The sequence below is a fragment of the Chrysemys picta genome, chromosome 14 (assembly GCF_011386835.1).
Source record: "Chrysemys picta bellii isolate R12L10 chromosome 14, ASM1138683v2, whole genome shotgun sequence".
NCBI lineage: Eukaryota > Metazoa > Chordata > Testudines > Emydidae > Chrysemys > Chrysemys picta.
This window is the reverse complement of record NC_088804.1, coordinates 25,014,961-25,036,452: the sequence shown is the minus strand read 5'-3', so window position 1 is coordinate 25,036,452 and position 21,492 is coordinate 25,014,961. Positions and strand designations below refer to the sequence as shown.

Sequence of the window (21,492 nt, the reverse complement as noted above, 5' to 3'; positions counted from 1 at the left end):
CTGAAAGTGCTTTCAGCACACCAGCTGATACAGCCTCTCCTCATAGGGAGGACTATTCATTCTCCTCAAGTACTGAGGGCATTAGAGAGTCTTCACTGGTTTGTTCCCTGAAATCCAGATATTCAGGCCAGTTTACATCTGAGAGGGAATGAAGGGATGAGTTTTATTACTCTAGGCATTGAAGCTCAAAGAGGCTCAAAGTAGTCCCTGGTATCATAGCTCTTGGCCATCTACCCTTTATGCCTATCAGCAGCCTTGGATTTATTGGGCTCTCTGGAGGATTCACTAATCTAGAAGACCAGTGTCTGCTTCTCAAATCAGGACTAGTTCCCTTTCTCCACTGCACAAGGCGGCTTTACAACCAGCTCAGTCTGCTCCTCCGTCAACTGAACAGGCTGATGGCTCAGCTGAAGAGAGTCTCAGTCAGAGGACCATCTTTCACCAGCCCATATGTCCCCATCATTTCTGGATGAGGCTGTACTTGTTGTGTTATCTGTGTCAATGAGTATAGCCTCAACAGATTATTACAAGATGTTACAAGACTTGTTACTCAGAATGGCTAACATGCTGGAGCTTCCAGTTGAGGTAGTTCAGGAAAAAATAAATCACACAAGCGTCTGCTCATCTTGCACACCTCGGTACCTGGACATCTTGCAATACCCATCAGTTAGGGACTTTCAGAGCCAGCTAAATTGCTCTAGCAGACACCTGCCCCTCTGGTACCAATATTGATGAGAGCAGACCATCACTACCTTTGGGCATATCCCACACCAGGTTCAGTGGTGGTTATGGCATCAAATGAGAGATCACATTAAAACAACACCAAAAGACAAGGAAAGCCCCCCAAAACAATTTTTTTGATGGAAAAATTACTTCACATCATGCCTCCAAATGAGAATCACCAGCTACCAAGATCTTTTGGTTAAATATGATTAACTGAAGTGGGATTCCGTGGCTAAATTTGCCAAAAGGCTTTCTCAAGGCAGTAGGGAAGATTTTAAGTTGCTCATCACTGAAGGTCAGCTTGTGACATGCCTCCAAGCAGGGCTTCGTGCTGCAGATAGCGATCTCAAGTGCTATGAGGAGATCCTTATGGCTTCACTTTTCAGGGATCCTTAAAGAATTTCAAGTAGCAATTGAGGCGCTCACATTTGAGGGATGTGAACTCTTCAGTGCTAAAACAGTTGAGACCTTACACTGAAGGACTTGCAAAGTACGTTAATCCTCAACCACAGCAGTTACTCCCGATATAGGCAGCCTGAACCACCTAGAAAGTGTCAAAAAATTCTGAGAAGGAAGTAATCTGGATCCACCACAATATCTGCTTATTATGATCCAGGCAACAGATTTGACTTTTTGTTTGGGAGTGGTATACAAATTCTTTTTGATCTTCCAATTATATCCCCTCCATATGGGAATTGTTTCATTTCTGTGGGGTGTGGAACACTGTCATTAAAGCCTGCTGAGTTCTGGAAATATTAGAGGAAGACTGTTCCATTCAGTTCCAGACCAAGAGTGCTGGAGCCCTCCCACTCCAGGGCCCGCCCACCACCCCGAGGCCCTGCCCCAGCCAAGCTGGAGCCCGGCTAGGGAGTCCGCCCAGGGTGTGGTGGGGCTGAAAGCAGGGCAGGTGGACGGATTGAGGCTCCCCACAGCTGCCCACACAGCTCTCCCCAACCCGGCTCTGCCCAGCGGGGAGGGCCTCAGAGCTGCAACCCAGCCATGGTAAGAGCCACACGGGCAGCTGTGGGGAGCTGCGGCGGACCCTCCACCTGCCCAGCATGTGGGGGACTGAGCAGCCCCCAGCCTGTGTCCCTTCCCCCCACGTCCACCGCTCAGGGCAGATTGTGGGTCCATGCCGTGGCTCCCCACAACTGCCCACGCGGCTCTTACCATGGCCAGGCTGTGCCTCCAAGGCCTCCCCCCAAGCTGGAGCCAGGTCAGGGAGAGCTGCGCCAGCAGCTGTAGGGAGCCAGCATGGAGTCACGGACTGTCCACCTGCCCTGGACCAGGCAGGGAGCTTGGGGGTCAGGGACACGGGCTCTCATCCCCCCTGCAGCCTGGGCAGGTGGAGGGTCTGCCACGGCTCCCACAACTGCTCGGGCTGCCCAGCCGGGCTCCACGCTGGCCTGGTCGGGGAGCGAAGCCTCCGGGGGAAGAGGAGAAGGGGGTGGGGTCCGTCCTACTGAAAAGTGGGAGGGTCTCCCCCCCTGCCCCCCTCCCCCTGGTTCCGGCACCACTGTTCCAGACCTTCCACATACACCTTCCCTTTCACATTTCAGGGACTCCTCTCACAGGAGATTGCTGCATCAAGAGGTGCAGTCATTTCTAAATGTCGGGGCTGTGGAAGAAGTACCTCAGGAACTCAAGGGGGAGGGACGTTATTCTCATTTCCTTCTGATTCCCCCCCCAAAAAGGTGTCCAGCACCCTATTCTGGTTCTGAGACAACTGAACACTTGCACCCACAATTTCAAGTTAAGGATGGTAACTCTGGCCTCAGTAATTATAACTCTAGTTCCAAATGACTCGTATGCAAATTTTGATCTCTAGGATTCTTATATTCATATATATATCAAACTACCAGTACCGGGAAAATTAGTTGAAACAATAGTAAAGAATAAAATTGTCAGACACATAGAAGAACATAAATTGTTGGGCAAAAGTCAACATGGTTTCTGTAAAAGGAAATCATGTCTTACTAATCTATTAGAGTTCTTTGAAGGGGTCAACAAACAAGTGGACATAATGTACTTAGATTTCCAGAAAGTCTTTGACAAGGTCCCTCACCAAAGGTTCTTACGTAAATTAAGTTGTCATGGGATAAGAGGGAAGATCTTTTCATGGATTGAGAATTGGTTAAAAGACAGGGAACAAAGGGTAGGAATGAATGGTAAATTTTCAGAATGGAGAGGGGTAACTAGTGGTGTTCCCCAATCATAGGACCAATCCTATTCAACTTATTCATAAATGATCTGGAGAAAGGGGTTAACAGTGAGGTGGCAAAGTTTGCAGATGATACTAAACTGCTCAAGATAGTTAAGACCAAAGTGGAGTGTGAAGAACTTCAAAAAGACCTCACAAAAACGAAGTGACTGGGCAACAAAATGGCAAATGAAATTTAATGTGGATAAATGTAAAGTAATGCACATTGGGAAGAATAACCGCAACGATACATACAATATGATGGGGGCTAATGTAGCTACAACTAATCAGGAACGAGACTGTGGAGTCATCGTGGATAGTTCTCTGAAGACATCCATGCAGTGTGCAGTGGCAGTCAAAAAAGCAAACAGGATGTTAGGAATCATTCAAAAAGGGATAGAGAATAAGACGGAGAATATCTTATTGCCCTTATATAAATCCATGGTACGCCCACATTTTGAATATTGCGTATAGGTATGGTCTCCTCATCTCAAAAATGATATACTGGCATTAGGAAAGGTTCAGAGAATGGCAACTAAAATGATTAGAGGTTTGGAACGGGTCCCATATGAGGAGAGATTAAAGAGGCTAGGACTTTTCACCTTGGAAAAGAGGAGACTAAGGGGGGATATGATAGAGGTATATAAAATCATGAGTGGTATGGAGAAAGTGAATAAGGAAAAGTTATTTACTTGTTCCCATAATATAAGAACTAGAGGCCACCAAATGAAATGAATGGGCAACAGGTTTAAAACAAATAAAAGGAAGTTGTTCTTCACACAGCGCACAGTCAACCTGTGGAATTCCTTGCCTGAGGAGGTTGTGAAGGCTAGGACTATAACAGGGTTTAAAAGAGAACTAGATAAATTCATGGAGGTTAAGTCCATTAATGACTATTAGCCAGGATGGGTAAGGAATGGTGTCCCTAGCCTCTGTTTGTCTGAGGGTGGAGATAGATAAAAGGAGAGAGAGATCACTTGATCATTACCTGTTAGGTTCACTCCCTCTGGGGCATCTGGCATTGGTCACTGTCAGCAGACATGATACTGGGCTGGATGGACCTTTGGTCTGACCCAGTATGGCCGTTCTTATGTTCTTAATTCTGGCCACAGAAGATATCTGACATCTCAGGTGGGCAGTACCTACTATCAGGGTGCTATTATTCAGCCTAGCAACAGCACCCACAGTAGTCATGAAATGCTTAGTCCAGGAGACAAGGAGTACAGGTGTTTTCATGTATGCATGACTGTCTCATTTTTGGAAGATTGCATAGAAAGTAACAGACTCCATTCAGTGTACTCTGCATCTTTTTGCCTCTTTTGGCCTAAAATTGAACAGAGAAAAGTCAATACTGACTCCAGCTCAAAAGGATAGACTCTATAGAACAATGAGACTCCATGTTGCCACAAGAAAGATTTGAAGTCCTACTACACCTATCTGCCCACCTATACACTCACTCTAGGATATTGTCAAGAAATTGTCTCAGTCTGAGAGCTTACATGGCCTCTTGTACCTATGTAACTCAGCATTCCAGACTTCAATCTCATTGCATGTAAGGGTAGTTAAAGTCTGTGTATTGGCCAAGCACACTTGGATATGTTAGTATGTGTTCTATCAGAAGGCCCATAATCATTAAATTAGTGGAAGGATCCTCTGAAAGTCTGTGAGTTCAAAGATGTTCGTGATAATGTCTCCACCCTAGGATGAGGAACCCATTTGGACAATCTTCAAACACAGTATACTTGGACTTCTGGGGAAACATAACTCCACATAAGTATCTTTGAGCTAAAAGCCATTTATCGGGCATGCACAGCTTTCTTCCTGCTTCTGAAAGGACTGATAATTCAAATCATGATGGACACTATTAAAACCATGTTTTATATAGGTTTCAGAGTAGCAGCCGTGTTAGTCTGTATCCGCAAAAAGAACAGGAGTACTTGTGGTACCTAAATTTGTTAGTCTCTAAGGTGCCACAAGTACTCCTGTTCTTTTTATGTTTTATATAACAAGCAAAGGGGAGCAAGATCCACTCCTCTATGTCAGGAGGCTGTATATATATAGAACTTTTGTATCCACCATGAAATTACTCTGATAGCAGTACATTTGTCAGGATTACAGAACTTCATGACAGATCACCTCAGAATACAATTTTCAAGTGACCACAAGTGGTCAGTAACAGCATAATCCAAGACCTATTTCTAAAGTGGGGTTATTACACCATATACCTCTTTGCCACCAAAGAAAATGAGAAATATCAAAAGCTCTGCTCCAGAGAGGACATAATTAGGGATTCTTATCTGATGCATTCATGATAACATGGTCCCTGGGCTTTGTCACAGTTTCAGGGCAACTGTACCTGTAATTCCCCCTTTTGATCCACCAAGGGCACACATTTTAGACTTTTGGCTCTCAGACATTGTCTCTCATGGGCAGAGACTTGTGTCTCACTCCTTCCTGACCACGAGTTTTAAGGCTGCACAGATCCATGCCTTACACTGTGATAGCCCGAGCAAGCAGACTGCCTAAAAAGCCGGCACCTGTGCTTTGCTTTCTCTCTGAGGTAGCTCTGACCAGTGTATTGCCTGCAGTTGTAAGTTACCATACAGCTCCTTCTAAGCAAACACATTTATTCTTAAGGTAAATGCATTACAGAGAAAATATGTTGAAAACAGTAAAATAACCTACAAGCATGCTAAAAAGCTTACCTGATCATCCCTACCTCAAGCTCTGGTAGGTGCCAGTCCTTCAAAACCTACAGCTGGGTTTTCCGATGGTTACAGGTTCATCTATCTTAGAATCAGAGCAACTGGGCTGATCAGCCGTTTCTTTATATAGCTCAGGTCTTTGATCTTGGCCTTTTATATTAGGTAATCACCAGACAATGGCGCTCTATTCAGGGCATAGTACAGAAGGCTGGGTTTTTGCATAACCGTAGTTGGGAATTTGCTTTAACTCTTCCCTAGGGATTCCTCAGGAAATCCACATAATTGTCCAAAAAGTTCATACCTGTGTGGCGCATTTTCAGTATATTCTTTTGAACTCTCAGGTTCTACATCTGTTCACATCTCCCCCTTCAAGAGGTTACGTACAATCCTGTCCCACAATAATACATAAACTTAATACAATAAGGTCTTTCAAGAAATTGCTATAATTGTCACAGGTCTGATGTACACTTATCCTCCTGTTCCATTAATCCTGAGTGTTCTCAGAAAGCCTAGGCAGGACTCAGCCAAAATGATCATGGTAGCTCCAGCATGGCTGAGACAGTTCTGGTACTGGGATCTAAACAATCTCTCCATCCAAATTCTGATACAGTTGCCTCTCCAGGCAGACATAATATTGCAGAGATACAGTCAAATCTTCCATCCCATTCTACGCACTCTGAACCTCACAGTATGGATGCTGTCTGGCTGACCTCCGTGGAAAGATACTGTTCATCTGAAGTACAAAGCATCCTAATCCATAACAGAAGACTCAACGAGGTGTGCTTATGCAGCTAAATGGAAGAAATTCACTGCCCAGGTGCAATAATGGCAGTATCCTATACCCATCACAGATACCAAACATACTGGACTACCTTCTCTCTTTAAAGAACTCTGGACTGTCAGTGAATTCCCTGAGGATCACCTAGCAGCTATCTCACTAGCAGCAGTTTTCCACTCTCCAATTCAGGGGTATTTCATATTTTCACACCCTACGCTATCTAGATTTTTGAAAGGCTTTTTGTGGGTATGTCCCCTAGTCATTGAGACTCACCCTCCTTGGGATCTAAATATTGTACTAATGGGGTTAATAGGCTCACCTGTAGAGCCATTGGCAACATGTTTCCTGTTTTATCTTTCCATTAAAACAGCTTTCTAGTAGTAGTAAACTTGACCATACAGGCAGTCATGGCAGGACCCCCGTGTGATTGGTTACCCCCAACTCTGGGGTGCCACGTGATGTACTGGAGTCCGAGTGAGCCAACCCATTACACGAGCCTGGGCTCCCTCACCCTCTCCTGCTGTGCCAGGCCCTCAAGCCTCCTCTAGCACACACACAGGTAGGGACACACCCTTCAAACCCAAAATTGTATCGTCTTGTGCTGCACATAAAGCTGTACAGCATAAGCTCATGAAATTCGCTGTCTCCCTCAATGTGGAAGAAGATATGCACAGCTTTTTGCCCCCCCCCCACCCCACCCCCACTATGAATCCCACAAACTGGGTTTTAGCATAAACAAAGCAAGTTTATTAACTACAAAGGTAGATTTTAAGTGATTATAAGGATTAGCAAACAGATCAAAGCAGATTACTGAGCAAATAAAACAAATGTGAAAACTAAGCTCAATACATTAAATAAACTGGTTACAAGTAGTAATTTCTCACCCTAAGTGTTGTTTTAGGTATTTCTTTCACAGGCCAGACACCTTTTTCAGCCCGGGCTCAACTCTTCTCTCTCTCTCCACCCTTACCCCTCCTTGTTTTTTTTAGATGTTCTCAGCAGTCATCCTGGGCAGGGATTCAGTGAGCTGTGGCGCAAACCTAGTGAAGAATGAGTTCTGATTAACTCACTTCCCTGCCTTAAATAGTATTTACATATGGTGGGAATCCTTTGTTTCCCAGTTTGGTTCCCACCCTCTATTAGTGGAAAAATACTAGTAGGCCAAGATGGGGTCCAGTACCAGGTGACATGATCACATGACCCTGCAGTGTCAAAGCAGCATCCCAGGAAGCTTCTCAGGAAGGTGGGAGATTAGCATCTTCAAAGTCCTACTGTTCTCCCTAATGAGCCTTTGAGTAACCAGCCAGACTGATTGCATTTTGTCTGGTGGACATTCCCCAGGTGCAAATATTTTTGTAATTGATACATAATCCATATTCCTAACTTCAGATACAGAAATTATACATGTATAAAATAGGATAATCATATTCAGTAAATCGTAACCTTTCCAGTGATACTTCACATGACCAATCTTGCATAGAACACATCTTAGTTAGGTCATATATTATATCATCTCTGTGAATAATATGGGGTGTAGGGTCACACCCCATATACAGTTTTTCATAAAGAGAGGGTATCATTGAAACACCAATTGCAGTGATCCCTGATTGTAACTTAAATCTAGTCATCCATCTACCTATTCTTCCCCTAAAACTACATTCAAATAAAAGGCAAGGTGTAGCTTTTCACCCTAGATGGTCTTAGAGCCCTTGCTTTCTATATAGATAGAACTAAGTCACTGAGCATATCCCCCAGATTATTCATAGTTTATGGATACAGGGCTAAAAGACAGGTATTTCAACACAGTTTCTGACTGGTTTTCTGCTTGTATCTAGCTGTATTATGTATTAGCAAGATAGACCCATCTAGGAGACTGACAGCTCACCCTACTGGGGCACAATAGAGTGAGCACTACTACTGGAGCACTGTGTTGTTCCTGTAAGAAAAGTTCCCATATTGGAGATAGGTAGGGCAGCTATTTGCGGAGCAGTACATGTATTCACCCAGCATTATCCTGTAGTGGAGGTGTCAAGGTCCGATGCTAATTTTAGTGGAGTTGTCCTACAACTGCTATTTAGGTAGACTCCTAGCACACACCTCCAGTGATCTAGGTCACTGCTTCTGAGTTACCAACTGTGGAATATATATGGACAAGCATTGAAAGAAAAGGAAATGTTTACTTACTTGTAGCAGCTGTGGTTCTTTAACATGTATTGTCCATGTATATTCCACGACCCATCTCTCTTCCCCGCTGGTATGAAGCCTGATAACACCTTGATTCTGTATTGTCGAAGGAACTGAGGGGCTGTTGGGATTGCCCCTCCCTTTATGTGCTTGGTAGGAGGCACGAGGACTCTCAGGTCAGCCCCCAAAAGACTGCTGGCCAAAAGAATCCAAACTTGAGTGCATTGGGTGCATGCGCACCCACGAGTGAAATATATATGGACAACAAATCCAGAAGGAACATAGCTACTGTAAGGTAAGTAACTGTTATTCCTGCAGAATCTACAGGCAGTCTCTTGATCCAGCCCTATTCTGCTTTGCTTGACAGGCTCACAGCACGACTTAGTGAGGCTCTTGTACCTTCACCAGCACTTTGTTGAGTAAGGGAAACAAATTCAGAGTTATTAGCTTCCTTCTCTTCCCTGTATAGGAGTTCTCCACTCAGAGTACAGTGAAACCAATTTATAATAGCCACCAGAGGACTCTAGATGTCTGCCATATGACAAAAAACCCAACTGTATGCCTTGACACTACACTTTCATTTATACACTTTTAAGTATTATACTGATATTTAAATGAACAAATAAACCATTATTCTCTGTCAACAATTAAAAAGTTTAACATATTTAATCTTCCTTCTCATCTGAAAAATATCCCTAGTTTGAAAGCAGTTTCCGTTTCTGATTGCCTTAGCAAATTGACTATAATGCAATTTACACAGTTGGAAAGATCTGTGGGTGGCCAGAAATGAGTGAAACAGCTGGCTACTTACTACTTCGTGAGGTATGAAGGAGGTGGGAACTCTCACAGATTTTGCCAGTAAATAGTATTTTACCAGGTGACTGTGGATAGAAACTGGCCTTTAGCATTGCTTTCTTTGTAATTTAAGTGCTCAGATACTACAGTGTGGTCGCTATATAATTATCTAGGTGGACAGGTTGTATATAATGAAATGTTTGTTTATAACTAGATACAAATTACTTACACTACCACAGATCAAAGTAATTTAGGTCCTAATCCTCATAGATGCTGAGTGCTCTCAACTCCTTTGAAGTCAGTGGGCCAACAGACACTGTTGTCTAGAAAATTCTAAGTTTTGAGTCCAAGGCATGTGCATCATGCACAGAGTGTATTCATGTAGGCAGTAATCTCAAAGGACTGTAGCCACTATTGTAAGTAACCATTGTTTCTCTCCTCCTTTTCTTAAAAAACAAACAAACAAAAAAACACCCCCTCCCTTTCTTTTATCAATCAAGTAGTGAGGAGAAATGTGTAAGTGGCTATACCTCAGCCTAACTAGCCAAGCACTGCTAATACTTAGTTTTACAAATAGGTAAACTGATGCACAGAGATATTAAACTGAGTTGCAGCAGGGGTAATGGAGGCAGTGACAGAGTCTGTCTCTATCTAAAAGACCACACTCCTCCCTTATACTTATGGTTTCTTTTGTCATCCGTTTAATGAGACAAAATATTCTTTACATAAAAAGAGACTAAGGGCTACAAAATTGTAATGATAAAACTTGGATCTTAAATGTTTGATAAATAATGTAATTTCTGTGTTTATAGTGAGGTTGTTAAAATAGAAAAGGATAACTGTTACAGCAAATTATCTCACATTATTTTGTTTATTTGCTAGGAGCAAAAACTGGCAGTTGAAAATCCACTAAGCGAAAAGCCTCCACCATCCCCAGGTACTACTCTTGTTTTTGACATAATCCCTAAAGTGAAAGGTTTAGAATAAAGTACATTAAGACATTTTTTCTGCTTTTACACAAAAAGCAAAAGTTATATATTTGAGGTACAAGAGATAGAAAATGTTGAATGCTCAGTGATATGTACAAAAGCAGTAACTCCAGGCTTTTCATCACATGAATTATTTATATTTGTTTTTCTTTTCCAAATGTGAATAACGTGAATGAATTTTGGCTGAATATGATTAATTTAGTTAACGATCATAGGCACTGAAGAGGATTTATTTTCATAGCATGTCTGCTAATAAATTAAAGATTATTGTTGTAGCCATGTTGGTCCCAGGTAGGAGAAAGACAAGGTGGGTGACATAATACTTCTTTTTGGACAAACTTCTGTTGGTGAGAGAGACAAATTTTCGAGCTACACAGAACTTTTCACAAAGTGATCACTCTATATCTGACCTTTCAGTCATCCACAAAGGAAACCTGCACAGTACTTTCAAAAGATGAGATTTGGAGCTTGAATTCAAAGCTTTGCTAGACACTAAAAATCATGGTATTAATAAAGACACTGGATTTATGGTTTATTACAATAATCTGTAACCCACTAACCCCTCTTTTTGGCCTATGACTCCAAAGCTGTTAACAGGCCACTTCACCTTGAATGGTGTCTTAGATTATGCATCCGAAGAAGTGGGCTGTAGCCCACGAAAGCTTATGCTCTAATAAATTTGTTAGTCTCTAAGGTGCCACAAGTACTCCTGTTCTTTTTGCGGATACAGACTAACACGGCTGCTACTCTGAAACCTTAGATTATGTGTTAACTACTTATGCTAAACTATCTATTTGATCTTGTATGTAGGTGTGACACTCTTAATACCTTTCTCAAACCTAAAGAACAGCTCTGTGTAGCTCAAAAGCTCGGCTCTCTCACCAGCAGAAGTTGGTCCAATAAAAGATGTTACCTCACCCCCCTTGTCGCTCTAATAAATTAAAGAGTCATCGTAGGTGTCAGGTATAAAGCATGATATTTGCCAGACTTCCCAGTGGGAGGTCAGGTACAGAATTAGCCGTTAACAGAATATAAAACCAATAGTGAAATATGGCGAAAGGAACTTGGAATTAAAGAAATTCATTATACCTAAGCATCATTATTTACCTCATGAGTCTTGGAAATCTTCATCTTTGTGACATGCTGTAGGAGATCAGAATGAAAGTCAATATTGTAACATTTATCCTTCCCCTTCTCCCCAGTCACCTAAGTTTTGTGTACACTTGAGAATTTTACCAGTGCTACTTGCACCAATGTGACTGAAGTGGTGTAAATTGCAGTGATGCAGCACATCCACACATGGCATTGCCTTCAGCTATTGCCGAGTCTATGGATTGTTGCATCTAACCAGCAATTCCAGGCACAGCTCCGTGGATCTTCTAAAGAGATGTATAATGTCTATGGTATATTTACGCATGTTCAAATTTATTATTTTTCTTTTGTTTCCTTTGAAAGGTTTTTCCTGTATAAAAAGCTGCTATGCCCTCACACTTGCATATGCCATATGAGAAGGTTAACAACTCCCAACACACCCAATACCAGATAAACTGGCTGTAGTATAGACAAGCCTCTTGTGTTTCATTATAGCAGTGGTCACCAACCCGTAGATCGCGATTGACTGGTCGATCCTGGAGACTCTCCCAGTCGATGACAACCTCCGGGCACTTAAAGGCCGGCAGTGCAGCGGGGCTGCTGCTAAGGCAGGCTCCCTGCCTGCCCCGGCCCCACGCCGCTCTTGGAAGGAGCCATCTCGCCCCTGTGGCCCTGCGTGCTGTTCCTCTCTGCAGGCATTGCCCCCGCAGCTCCCATTGGCTGGGAACGGGGAACTGCAGTCCCGCCCCCCCCCCCCAACAGGTGCCACAGGGGCGCGTTGGCCCCTTCCGAGAGCGGCGTGGGGCCTTGGCAGGCAGGAAGCCTGTCTTAGCGCCATTGCACTGCCGACTAGGAGCCGTTTGAGATAAGTGCCACATGGCGGGAGTCCGCACCCCAACCCTCAGTCCCCTTCCAGAGCCAGCACCCCGTACCCTCCCCAGCATCCTGAACCTCCTCCTGCACCCCAAGCCCCAGCCCTGAGCCCCCTCCCAGAGCCAGCACCCCATGCCCCCTCCTGCATCCCAGCTCTGACCCCTCTTCTAGAGCCAGTACCCCATACTCCCTCCTGCATCCCAACACTGTGCCCGAGCCCTGAGGCCTCTCTTGCACCCAAACTCCCTCCCAGAGCCAGCATCCCATATCTCCTCCTGCACCACAACACTCTGCCCCAGCCCTGAGTTCCTTCCCAGAGCCAATACCCCATACCCCCTTCTGCACCCCAACACTCTGCCCCAGCCTGGGGCCCCCTGCACCTAAACTTCCTCCCAGAGCTTGCACCCCTCAGCCCCTCCTTTACCCCAAGACTTGCCCCAGCCCTGAGCCCCCTCCCAGAGACATCCACCCCATGCCCCCTCCTGTACCCTGAACCCACTTCTGCACCCTGAACCCTTGTCCCAGCCCTGACCCCCCTCCTGGAGCCAGCACCCCGTACCTCCTCCTTCACCCCAACACTTTACCCAGCCTGGAGTCCCCTCCTGCACCCAACTTCCTCTGGGAGCCCGTACCCCCTCCTGCACCCCAACACTCTGCCCCAGCCTGGGGCCCCCTCCTGCACCTAAACTCCCTCCCAGAGCTTGCACCCCTCACCCTCTCCTGCACCCCAGGCTCAGCCTGGAGCCCCCTCCCACACTCTGAATCCCTCGGTCTCAGCCCAGAGCCCACACTCCCTCCCAACCACTGTCCCAACCCGCTTAAAGTGAGTGGGGGGGGGGGGAAGAGCAAGGGATGGAGGAGGGGGGATGGAGTGAGCAGGGCGGGGCTTCGGGGGAAGTGGAGGGGTAGATCCTGGGTTGCACTTAAATTCTAAAAGTGATCTTATGTGTAAAAAGGTTGGAGACCACTATATTATAGCTATGGGATATCTACACAGATATAGATAACTAACTCCAGGTTCCCCAAGCAGCTCTTGGAATGGATATCTATACTTCTGAAGCCCCCTTCTACAGTTGGCCTAAGCAGAGCTGGATTCAGGGATAGGCACTGTAGGCCACAGCCTCTTATACCTAGGGCTCCAACTCCTGGAGTCCATTGATGAGACTAGAATCTCAACTTACATTTAAAAAAAAAAAGTCAAGTTTTCTAACTCATATAGCTACAAAGAAAAGTTTGAAAACGTGATCAAAGTATAACTGATGCAGTGATATTTGCCTGATTCTGCAGACAGCCTGAAACTGTAGCTCTGCGAGGTGTGAACAACCTCATGCTTCCCAAGAATGTGTTAACTAGAAGACCAACTGTTGGGGGGGGGGAGGAGCCTCCAACACCATCCCAACAGAGGACTGTGTGTGTGGCAGGAGAAGAGAGCAGCAGGTTTGGCCTGCTCACCTCAGCAGATATAGTGGGGGTGGGGGGAGGAGGAGGAGGGGAAGCCTGCTACTACTCTTGCTGGTCTCTGTGAGAGGGAGATCTTCAGTGGGGCCAGTGGTAACTGGAAGCACTGGGGCAGAGGTGATGGTCCTTTTACGCAACTCCCTTCCTCACTCCATAGTTTTTTCTCCCTCTTGGCCCCACAGGCCCATCAGTGCCATGATTTGATTTGTGTCCTACAGATCCTTTCCTTAAAATAATTTAACATGCATTCTCGCTTAATGTACTCTTATTCTACCAGTTGTAGATACTTATTTTTCAGTAATATAATGCTAGTAATTTGTGAAAAGACTGATATTCTTTTTCCCTCTCTTGGACCTAATAATGTAGAAAAGTCTGAATACCATGTGAATACTGTATGTTTTATAACATGTTTTCTCTATCATCTGTAGATGTATCTGTTCGGGCAAGACAAGGACGGATGGAGACAACTAAAGAGAAGTTCCAAGAACTAAAACAAGAAAATTGGTCTCTAATCAATGCAAATCAGACTATGGCCCTACAACTTGAGGAACTAAAACAACAAATAAAGGAACTACAATTAAAACTTAAGACACTGGAAAAAGAAAATAAAAAATGTAGAAAAGCTGCAGAGAGTTCACATAAGGAAGGTGGGATAAAACTTTAGAGTATCTTTTATTGAAGGAGAACTATATCTTGCTTTATTTTCTAATTCACTCAAAACCTGTCCCCTCAGTAAATTGAGTCCCCACATGGGGTGACCTCAGCATATATCCAGACAGAAATAATTCTCCGAGGGTAACAGAATATAATCAGCTCTGTTCTTTAAATAGATTATGGAGTGCTATACAAGTCTTGGTCATAATTCGTCTAATAAAGCTTCAGGTGAATTTGATGTCTCAAAGTCCCACAAAAACTTCAACGCTGGAGTGGCACCTTGGAAGTCCCTTAGCAATGTATCAGAAGACATTAAGAAAGTCTTTTTTTGAGTCTCTTGCATCTTTTTAGTCCACTGAATGGTGGGTTGGGGTTTTGTTTTTGTTTTTTTTGTTTTTTTTTTAAGTGTGTGAGAAATTCACTACAGTTGAGAATCCCTGCATCCTGAAGCAATATGGTAGCTCTACTACTTGAGCTAAAGGAGAATCTGCAATAATTGGAAGCTTTATTAATGCTTTATATCTGTTTGCAGGCCTTTGGCTATTGAAGAAGGCCAACAGAATATGTTGCTAAGTAAAATTAAGTCTATTACAATTTAATTCCACTAGCAGTCCCTCTCCCTTGTAACTTTAAATTAAGTATATCATATTAGCACCTTGACAGTCCTTTTTTGTATTGGTGATTCAGCACTTTGGCCCAATTTTACTCCCATTGCAATCAGGAGTAAAATTCCCATTTAGTGGGATGGGAGCAAGATTGGACTCTTCTGCAGTGCTTTGCATGTTTCTTAAACACATAATCTATTGAAATTTTAATACTGATTTTGCAGTATGTGGTACAAATGGAGTTCCCCATCAGTAGAAAAACAGCATGTTTTCATTTTCTTTGTAGTCTTTTTGGTGCATAGGACTCCACTGAAATAAAGTCTCCTTTTGGGTAAGAGAAGGCATTCACTTCTATTACTTGAAACTAATGAAGCCATTCTCCACTATTTTTTAAAACAGGCACTGCATATTTCTTCTTTGTTCCACATCCATGTCATTTTTAGCATACAAGATATAGAAATATAGTTTGGAAATGTTTACATAGAATGCAGAAGTCAAAACCCACATTTGTCATGCAATAATAGTTTATAAATTAAATTATTTAACTGTTTGATAGTAATAAGTATTAAATGTGGGAATGTTAATGTTTTTATGTGACCCTTAACTAACTAGTTATTACGCCACAGAACACATTAAATGGATCTTCCTTTTGTTTTTTCTTATTGTTTTTTATGTGGTTAGTAATGTGTCAATAGAAGTTATTTATCCTGTAATTTTTCCATTCCTGATTAAGGAATTTTGACAGCTAAGTTAATGTGCAGGTGTCATGTGTTTGTCAGACTGTTGTGATTTGCTTTTTTTTTTTTTAAATATAGAGGAAGTTGCAGAATTGCTTTCACTGAGACAACAAGCTCAGGAACTGGTAGATGAAAATGATGGTTTGAAAATGACTGTCCATCGTCTGAATGTGGAATTGAGTCGCTATCAAACCAAATTCAGGCCGTTGTCCCAAGATGAGGTAATATTCCCGGTTACTGGTGCTTGTAAAGAAATATTTAGGGGTTTTGGTAGATTTTAAGGATCTGCATACCTATAGATTGGTGTATCAGCTAGCTGCCTAGATACTAAAGCAATGTATATTTCATGTTTTTATGTTGTTTCCAGAAAAATAAGAGATGATGTGACTGTAGGACATTTATCCGACATTACTGTAATGAGAATACTTGGATATCAAAGTGAATTTTTTCCTGTGCACCGAAATACTGTATTATCTATCTACTTCATTTGTTCTATCATTTCAGAAACTGTATAGTATGCAGCCATCACTTAGGTACAATGGATTACTTTCCCCAATACATTGTACAATTCTTGGAAAAAGGGGAACAATGCATTTTTATTTTTAGTATCTCCAATCTGTAATGTAGGGAGTGTATAAATCAGTTACTGAAAGCTTGATCCCACAAAACCTTGTGACTACTCCTTAAACATATAAGTAGACCAATTGACGTCAGACATTTGGCCCCAGTACTACAATCAGATCCATGCCAGCAGCCCCTTGTGCAGAGCCTCACTGACTTCATTGGGACTCAGCACAGGTGTAAGGATCTGCCTGCACAGATAAGATTGCAGGACAGGGGGGCCTTAATTAGTAATGATAACTGTATTACCAAGTTACCTACTGTAGGAAGAACAGGTTTAAAAAAAAATCCCTGTTGAATTTTTGGCAGGGCTAGGGCCTGAACAGTTGGAGAGAAGTTTCAAAGGAAGCCAAGACTAAGCAAAAAATGTTTTTTCTTTATTTGTAGTTTATTTCTAGGCTTCAATTCAAACACTATTTCCTTCATCCATCTTAATAATTTGTAAACTCCAAACAGGCAGTATAAAACCAAACCAGACCAAACACTATGCCTCTCTTCCCTTCTCCTCCCAGACTTTCAGGCATTAACAGGCTCAAGATCTCCTCAAGACTTAGGATGATTTTGTTCCCTTCCTCCCTCTTAAGACCTAGTTCTCTGCAAGTAAGATGTTACTTTGGCACTACCACCTGCCCACTTTATTACACGAGCTGTAGAAAGGATGGATTGGATGAGTAGAGATTCACATTTAAATTCCAGGTCAAATGTCATCTATTCTTTCTTTTGAAACATATAATGAATGTAAGATCTGAGTAGTTGCATAACCTGATTTACAAAGTAAATGCTGATACAAGAAGTCTTTTTGGCTGAAAAAAAAAGTTTGCATTTAAAAAAATATTATCCAATTTAACGACTCGACATGGTTAGCTACTCTGCTGTTCAATATACTTAATTTAAGGAAACAGTAAATTATATGCTTGCTGGCATTTCTTGTTCAGCTACTTCTCCTTTATCAACTAATCATAGCTATCCATCTTTTGCAAATGCTGTGAAAGGTCATTGAACTATGATTCAGACATCTATTCACTAAGCTTTTTACAGAAGAGGTAAAGACCATTTTGCAGCAGAACCTCCTTGCTACCTGCTAATTCTTCTTGACAGTAAATCCTACATCTTAGCTCCCTAGAGATACTTCCATCCTTCTTACTATTTCTCAACTAAGTTTTTTTTTTTAATTGATCATTAAAAGGATACGACTAGAATTCACTATAGTTTTAATATATCTTAAAATGCATAATTTTTAGCTGGTGGCAAAATCTTCAGAGTTTTTTGGTATTTGTGGTCTGAATTCAATGCTTTTGAAAGGAGGAAATAGCAAATAGATGAAAGTGGAAATAATAAGCTTTAAATATGAAGCTTCTGACAAATGTGGACTTTTTTTTTTTTTTTAAAATGGTTGTTCAACATGTGGCCTCTACTGAGACTACTACAGGAATGAAAAGTAATGCTAGCTGTGATGGTAGTTGTCATGATTCACAATGTCTTTCTGTAAGTCTATAAATACAATAATGTATTACCACTTTAAGCAGTACACAATATAACTAGGCAAACATTTAATTCCACTTATTGCTTAGATATTTAGAAAAGTGAAAGACATTGACATGGTTAAATTAGATAATAGATCTAATCATAAAGCCCTTTGAGAACCTTTGATTGGTGCTGAGCACCATGGAAAGACTTATAAATAATCAGAAGTAAATTAAAACTATTTTTTGTAAATCACACAAGCAAGTGTTAACATGGGGGTAACTGAACAAAGAGAAGTTTCACATTTATCCTTCTCAGCAGTTAGAGCACTAGCCAGGGACTCGGGAAGCCTGGGATCACTTCCCTGCTCCACCACAGACTTCCTCTCTGAATATAGGCAAGTCACCTAGTTTCTCTGTGTCTCAATTCCCCATCTGTCAAAGGGGAAGAATATTACTGTCAGGATGCAGTTTATGTTTATGAATGGGATGATACAACGGGGTTGCCTGCAATAGCAGGAGACTGGACTCAATGATCCAGGAGGTCCCTTACAGTTCTATGTCCTTATGTACCTCCTACCTTGTAAGGATAAATACATTAAAGATTGTGAGATGCTCAGTTACTATGATAATGGGGGCTGTATAAATTTCACAGATACATCAAAATGGCAACTTGATTTTATGCTTAATTGAAACTATGAGTGTGCTTCTGGTAGAAAATATACCCCTTTGCCTTCAGTAGAGATTTTTTAAATCCTTTATTAAAATAAACTCATGAAAGGAATGGTTTCCTCACCATGACCCATTTATGTTATGGTTCAAATAATCCTTCTTTTCACACCAAAATTTACCAGTATTCCTACATTCTATTTAGAGTTCCTTTTATAATACCATACTCTTCAGACTTATCTTAAATTCTCAGATTGATACAGATATTTATGAAAATTAAATTGAGAATTTATCAGTAAACTAGCCTGAATTAAATTATGCTTTACATTATATCAATAAGAATAGAAAGTCTCAGTTTTGGTGAATCTGTAAGTACTATACATATTATCTACTTAGAAACATATGTCTGAGTATAAAGATTCCTATGAGTCATTTGGTTTACGAGTGGACAATGCTTGAGGAATCAAAAAGCAGAAAGAGTTTAATATGAATTCCAATTTTTTAAAATTATTATAGAATATAAAAATTGGAGGTCTGCCAACGAAAGGGCCACCCCCTCCCTGGCTGGTAAGTAAATCAGTATCTTTACCTTTACTATATATTAGTTAATTGTTGTATTTAATCTTAGCTTTTTCTAAAACTGGTATACTTTCCAAATAAATTTGAAACAAATATTTAAATCTACAGAATATTGTTTGGATACTGTGCTGAGCTACTACATGCTAGCAGTTATGAGATGATGGGCATTTATTAATCTTTATACTATGATTTAAAATAGGGGGCAAAATTCAGCCCTGCATTAAACATGTACATCTGCTATTGAAGTTATTGTGAGTTATGGCCTTCATTCAAGAATACATTAGTGAGAAGTGGAAAAAATTGCTATTGTTTGATATTGTCCAGTATATAATGTAATTGCAGGAACTGTTGATTAACTGTATTTTTAAAATTATTTAAGAGCTACAAAAAAACACAGCTCAAACGATGACAAATGGCATATTTTATCCAAGTACTGCAGAGAGTATATCCTCCCTAAAGAAGAAATGCAAAATTTTATGAAAAACAATATTTAAAAAGTTGGTAATCTTAAAAGAGGAACAAAATACTTATACAGATTTTATAAAATATAATTTATCTAGTATTTTAAAACAAAATGTCTCAATTTCCCAGTCAAATCCGAAATTCAAGATTCCCCTCTGCCACTTCTATGTTTAGTCAAATACTTTAAACAATATCAAAAATGCAGGAAAAGTCCTTTCTCCAACTTCTTAGATGTATGGACCAGAATGCATTTATGCAGGTGCTTAATTTTAAACACATGAATAGCCTCCGACTTCAATCCTGAATTTAGAATTTGGCAGGATAGTGAAAAAGATGCTCTTAGTTTGTAGCCATAGCACCTTGGTGTGTGGTTTTGTAAGATCTCATAAACTAAGCAGGATCAAACTTTACCAATACTTGGCTTAATAATGTCCCAGGAAAACGTGGACATTCTAGTTGGCCTGTGAATGCTTGCATAATCCTTGCACCTTCACCTGCACAGTGTACCAAGAGCACAAGTAATTCAAGCAAGGTGAGTGCATTGGGGTTCACTCAGTGGGAATGTGCTAAAATGGACCACAGCCCTTCACAATCAGAACCATGGAGGACTTGGAGAGTTTGAGGTCCATTGTTTTTTAGGTAGCCAGGACAGGTTCAAGTTCACCATTTGAGCAGTTCTTTCTCAGCTATGGCTTTTCCTGCTTACAAAAATGCCTGTGAGAGCCAGACTTTAGCACACAGGCTGAATCTGCAGTGCTGAGCCATCTCCTGGGAGGTACTAAGCACTCACAATTCCCATTGAAGTTAATGGTGTTCTGAGTTTTGTGAATCAATGTACAGTATCTTTTATAGTTCTCATTATAAAGAATTCTATGAGCTAGTGGCTCCCTGGAACTCCCATTGAAATCACCTGCAGATGCAGTTAATGGGAGTTGAGAGCACACAAACATCATGTAAAATCAGGCTTTATTTTCTGCTTATAAAAATTCATCTTTTCATCAATTTTTGCACTATCTATTGGCCTGTGTATTGTGCGGAGTTCTACATTTTCAGCGTATTCATTCATTTTACTTAAACTCTGGCTTGAATCTGACTACATTAAAAGTTAAATATGGAACTAAAGAAGGAACCTAAAATATTTATATGTTTTTGAATATATTTCCATGTATTAAAATACATTGGGTCTTTTCCTTCAGCTGGATATGAAATATTTGTCACCTCTCCTACTGGCGTATGAAGACAGAATGCGAGAAAAGGAAGATTTAAATCTTGCACATGAGGCAAGTTGGCAAATAATTAAAAAAAATTAACAGTAAAGTGGAAATAAATAGGAACACATCACAAACTGTTGAAATCCGTAGAAGGATCTTGTCAAAGCTGTTGGAGGCCTAAAATTAGAACTAGCTTTGCTCTGATTTTTGGCTTGCATACACATTATGCCATCTGTTTTTTCTGCCTGCTTTCTCTGTTTTGTTTTTGTGAGCTGGCAGAGCATTGAGATGTACAAGAATTGTCCTTTCAGGGTGAAAACCAGAGTAAATAGACTTTGTGCGGAGGTCTCAACTGCAGTTTGGGAAGGAAAGAATTCCCCTTTGCAACCAATAGGGAAGATTGTAAAGTTGCATTGCAGCCCCTAGAGGTTTTAATAGTGACCACTGCCTTCTTCCACCCTCTCTGGTAGGGTTGCCAGGCATCTGGTTTTCGACCAGAATGCCCGGTCGAAAAGGGACCCTGGCGGCTCCGGTCAGCTGCCGTTAAAAGTCTAGTTGGCTGCATCAGCCAGCTCTGTGTGGCTCCTGGAAGCGGCTGGCATGTCCATCCAACTTCTAGGTGCAAGGGCGGCCAGGGGGGCTCCGTGCGCTGCCCCTACCTGCAGCACAGGTCCCACCCTTCAGCCCAGCCCAG

At 41.7% G+C, this 21,492-nt stretch overlaps 1 protein-coding gene across 2 annotated transcripts in view; it reads left to right on the top strand.

Moving 5' to 3' along the window:
- CEP89 (centrosomal protein 89) overlaps window positions 1-21,492 on the top strand; it is a 118,879-nt gene that overhangs the window by 24,489 nt on the left and 72,898 nt on the right. For both annotated transcript variants that reach the window (XM_065567177.1, XM_065567178.1), the window contains 5 exons: window positions 10,268-10,322; window positions 14,226-14,444; window positions 15,872-16,014; window positions 19,063-19,113; window positions 20,784-20,867. In XM_065567177.1, coding sequence (XP_065423249.1) covers window positions 10,268-10,322; window positions 14,226-14,444; window positions 15,872-16,014; window positions 19,063-19,113; window positions 20,784-20,867 — 552 coding nt within the window. The remainder of the gene's footprint in view (window positions 1-10,267; window positions 10,323-14,225; window positions 14,445-15,871; window positions 16,015-19,062; window positions 19,114-20,783; window positions 20,868-21,492) is intronic.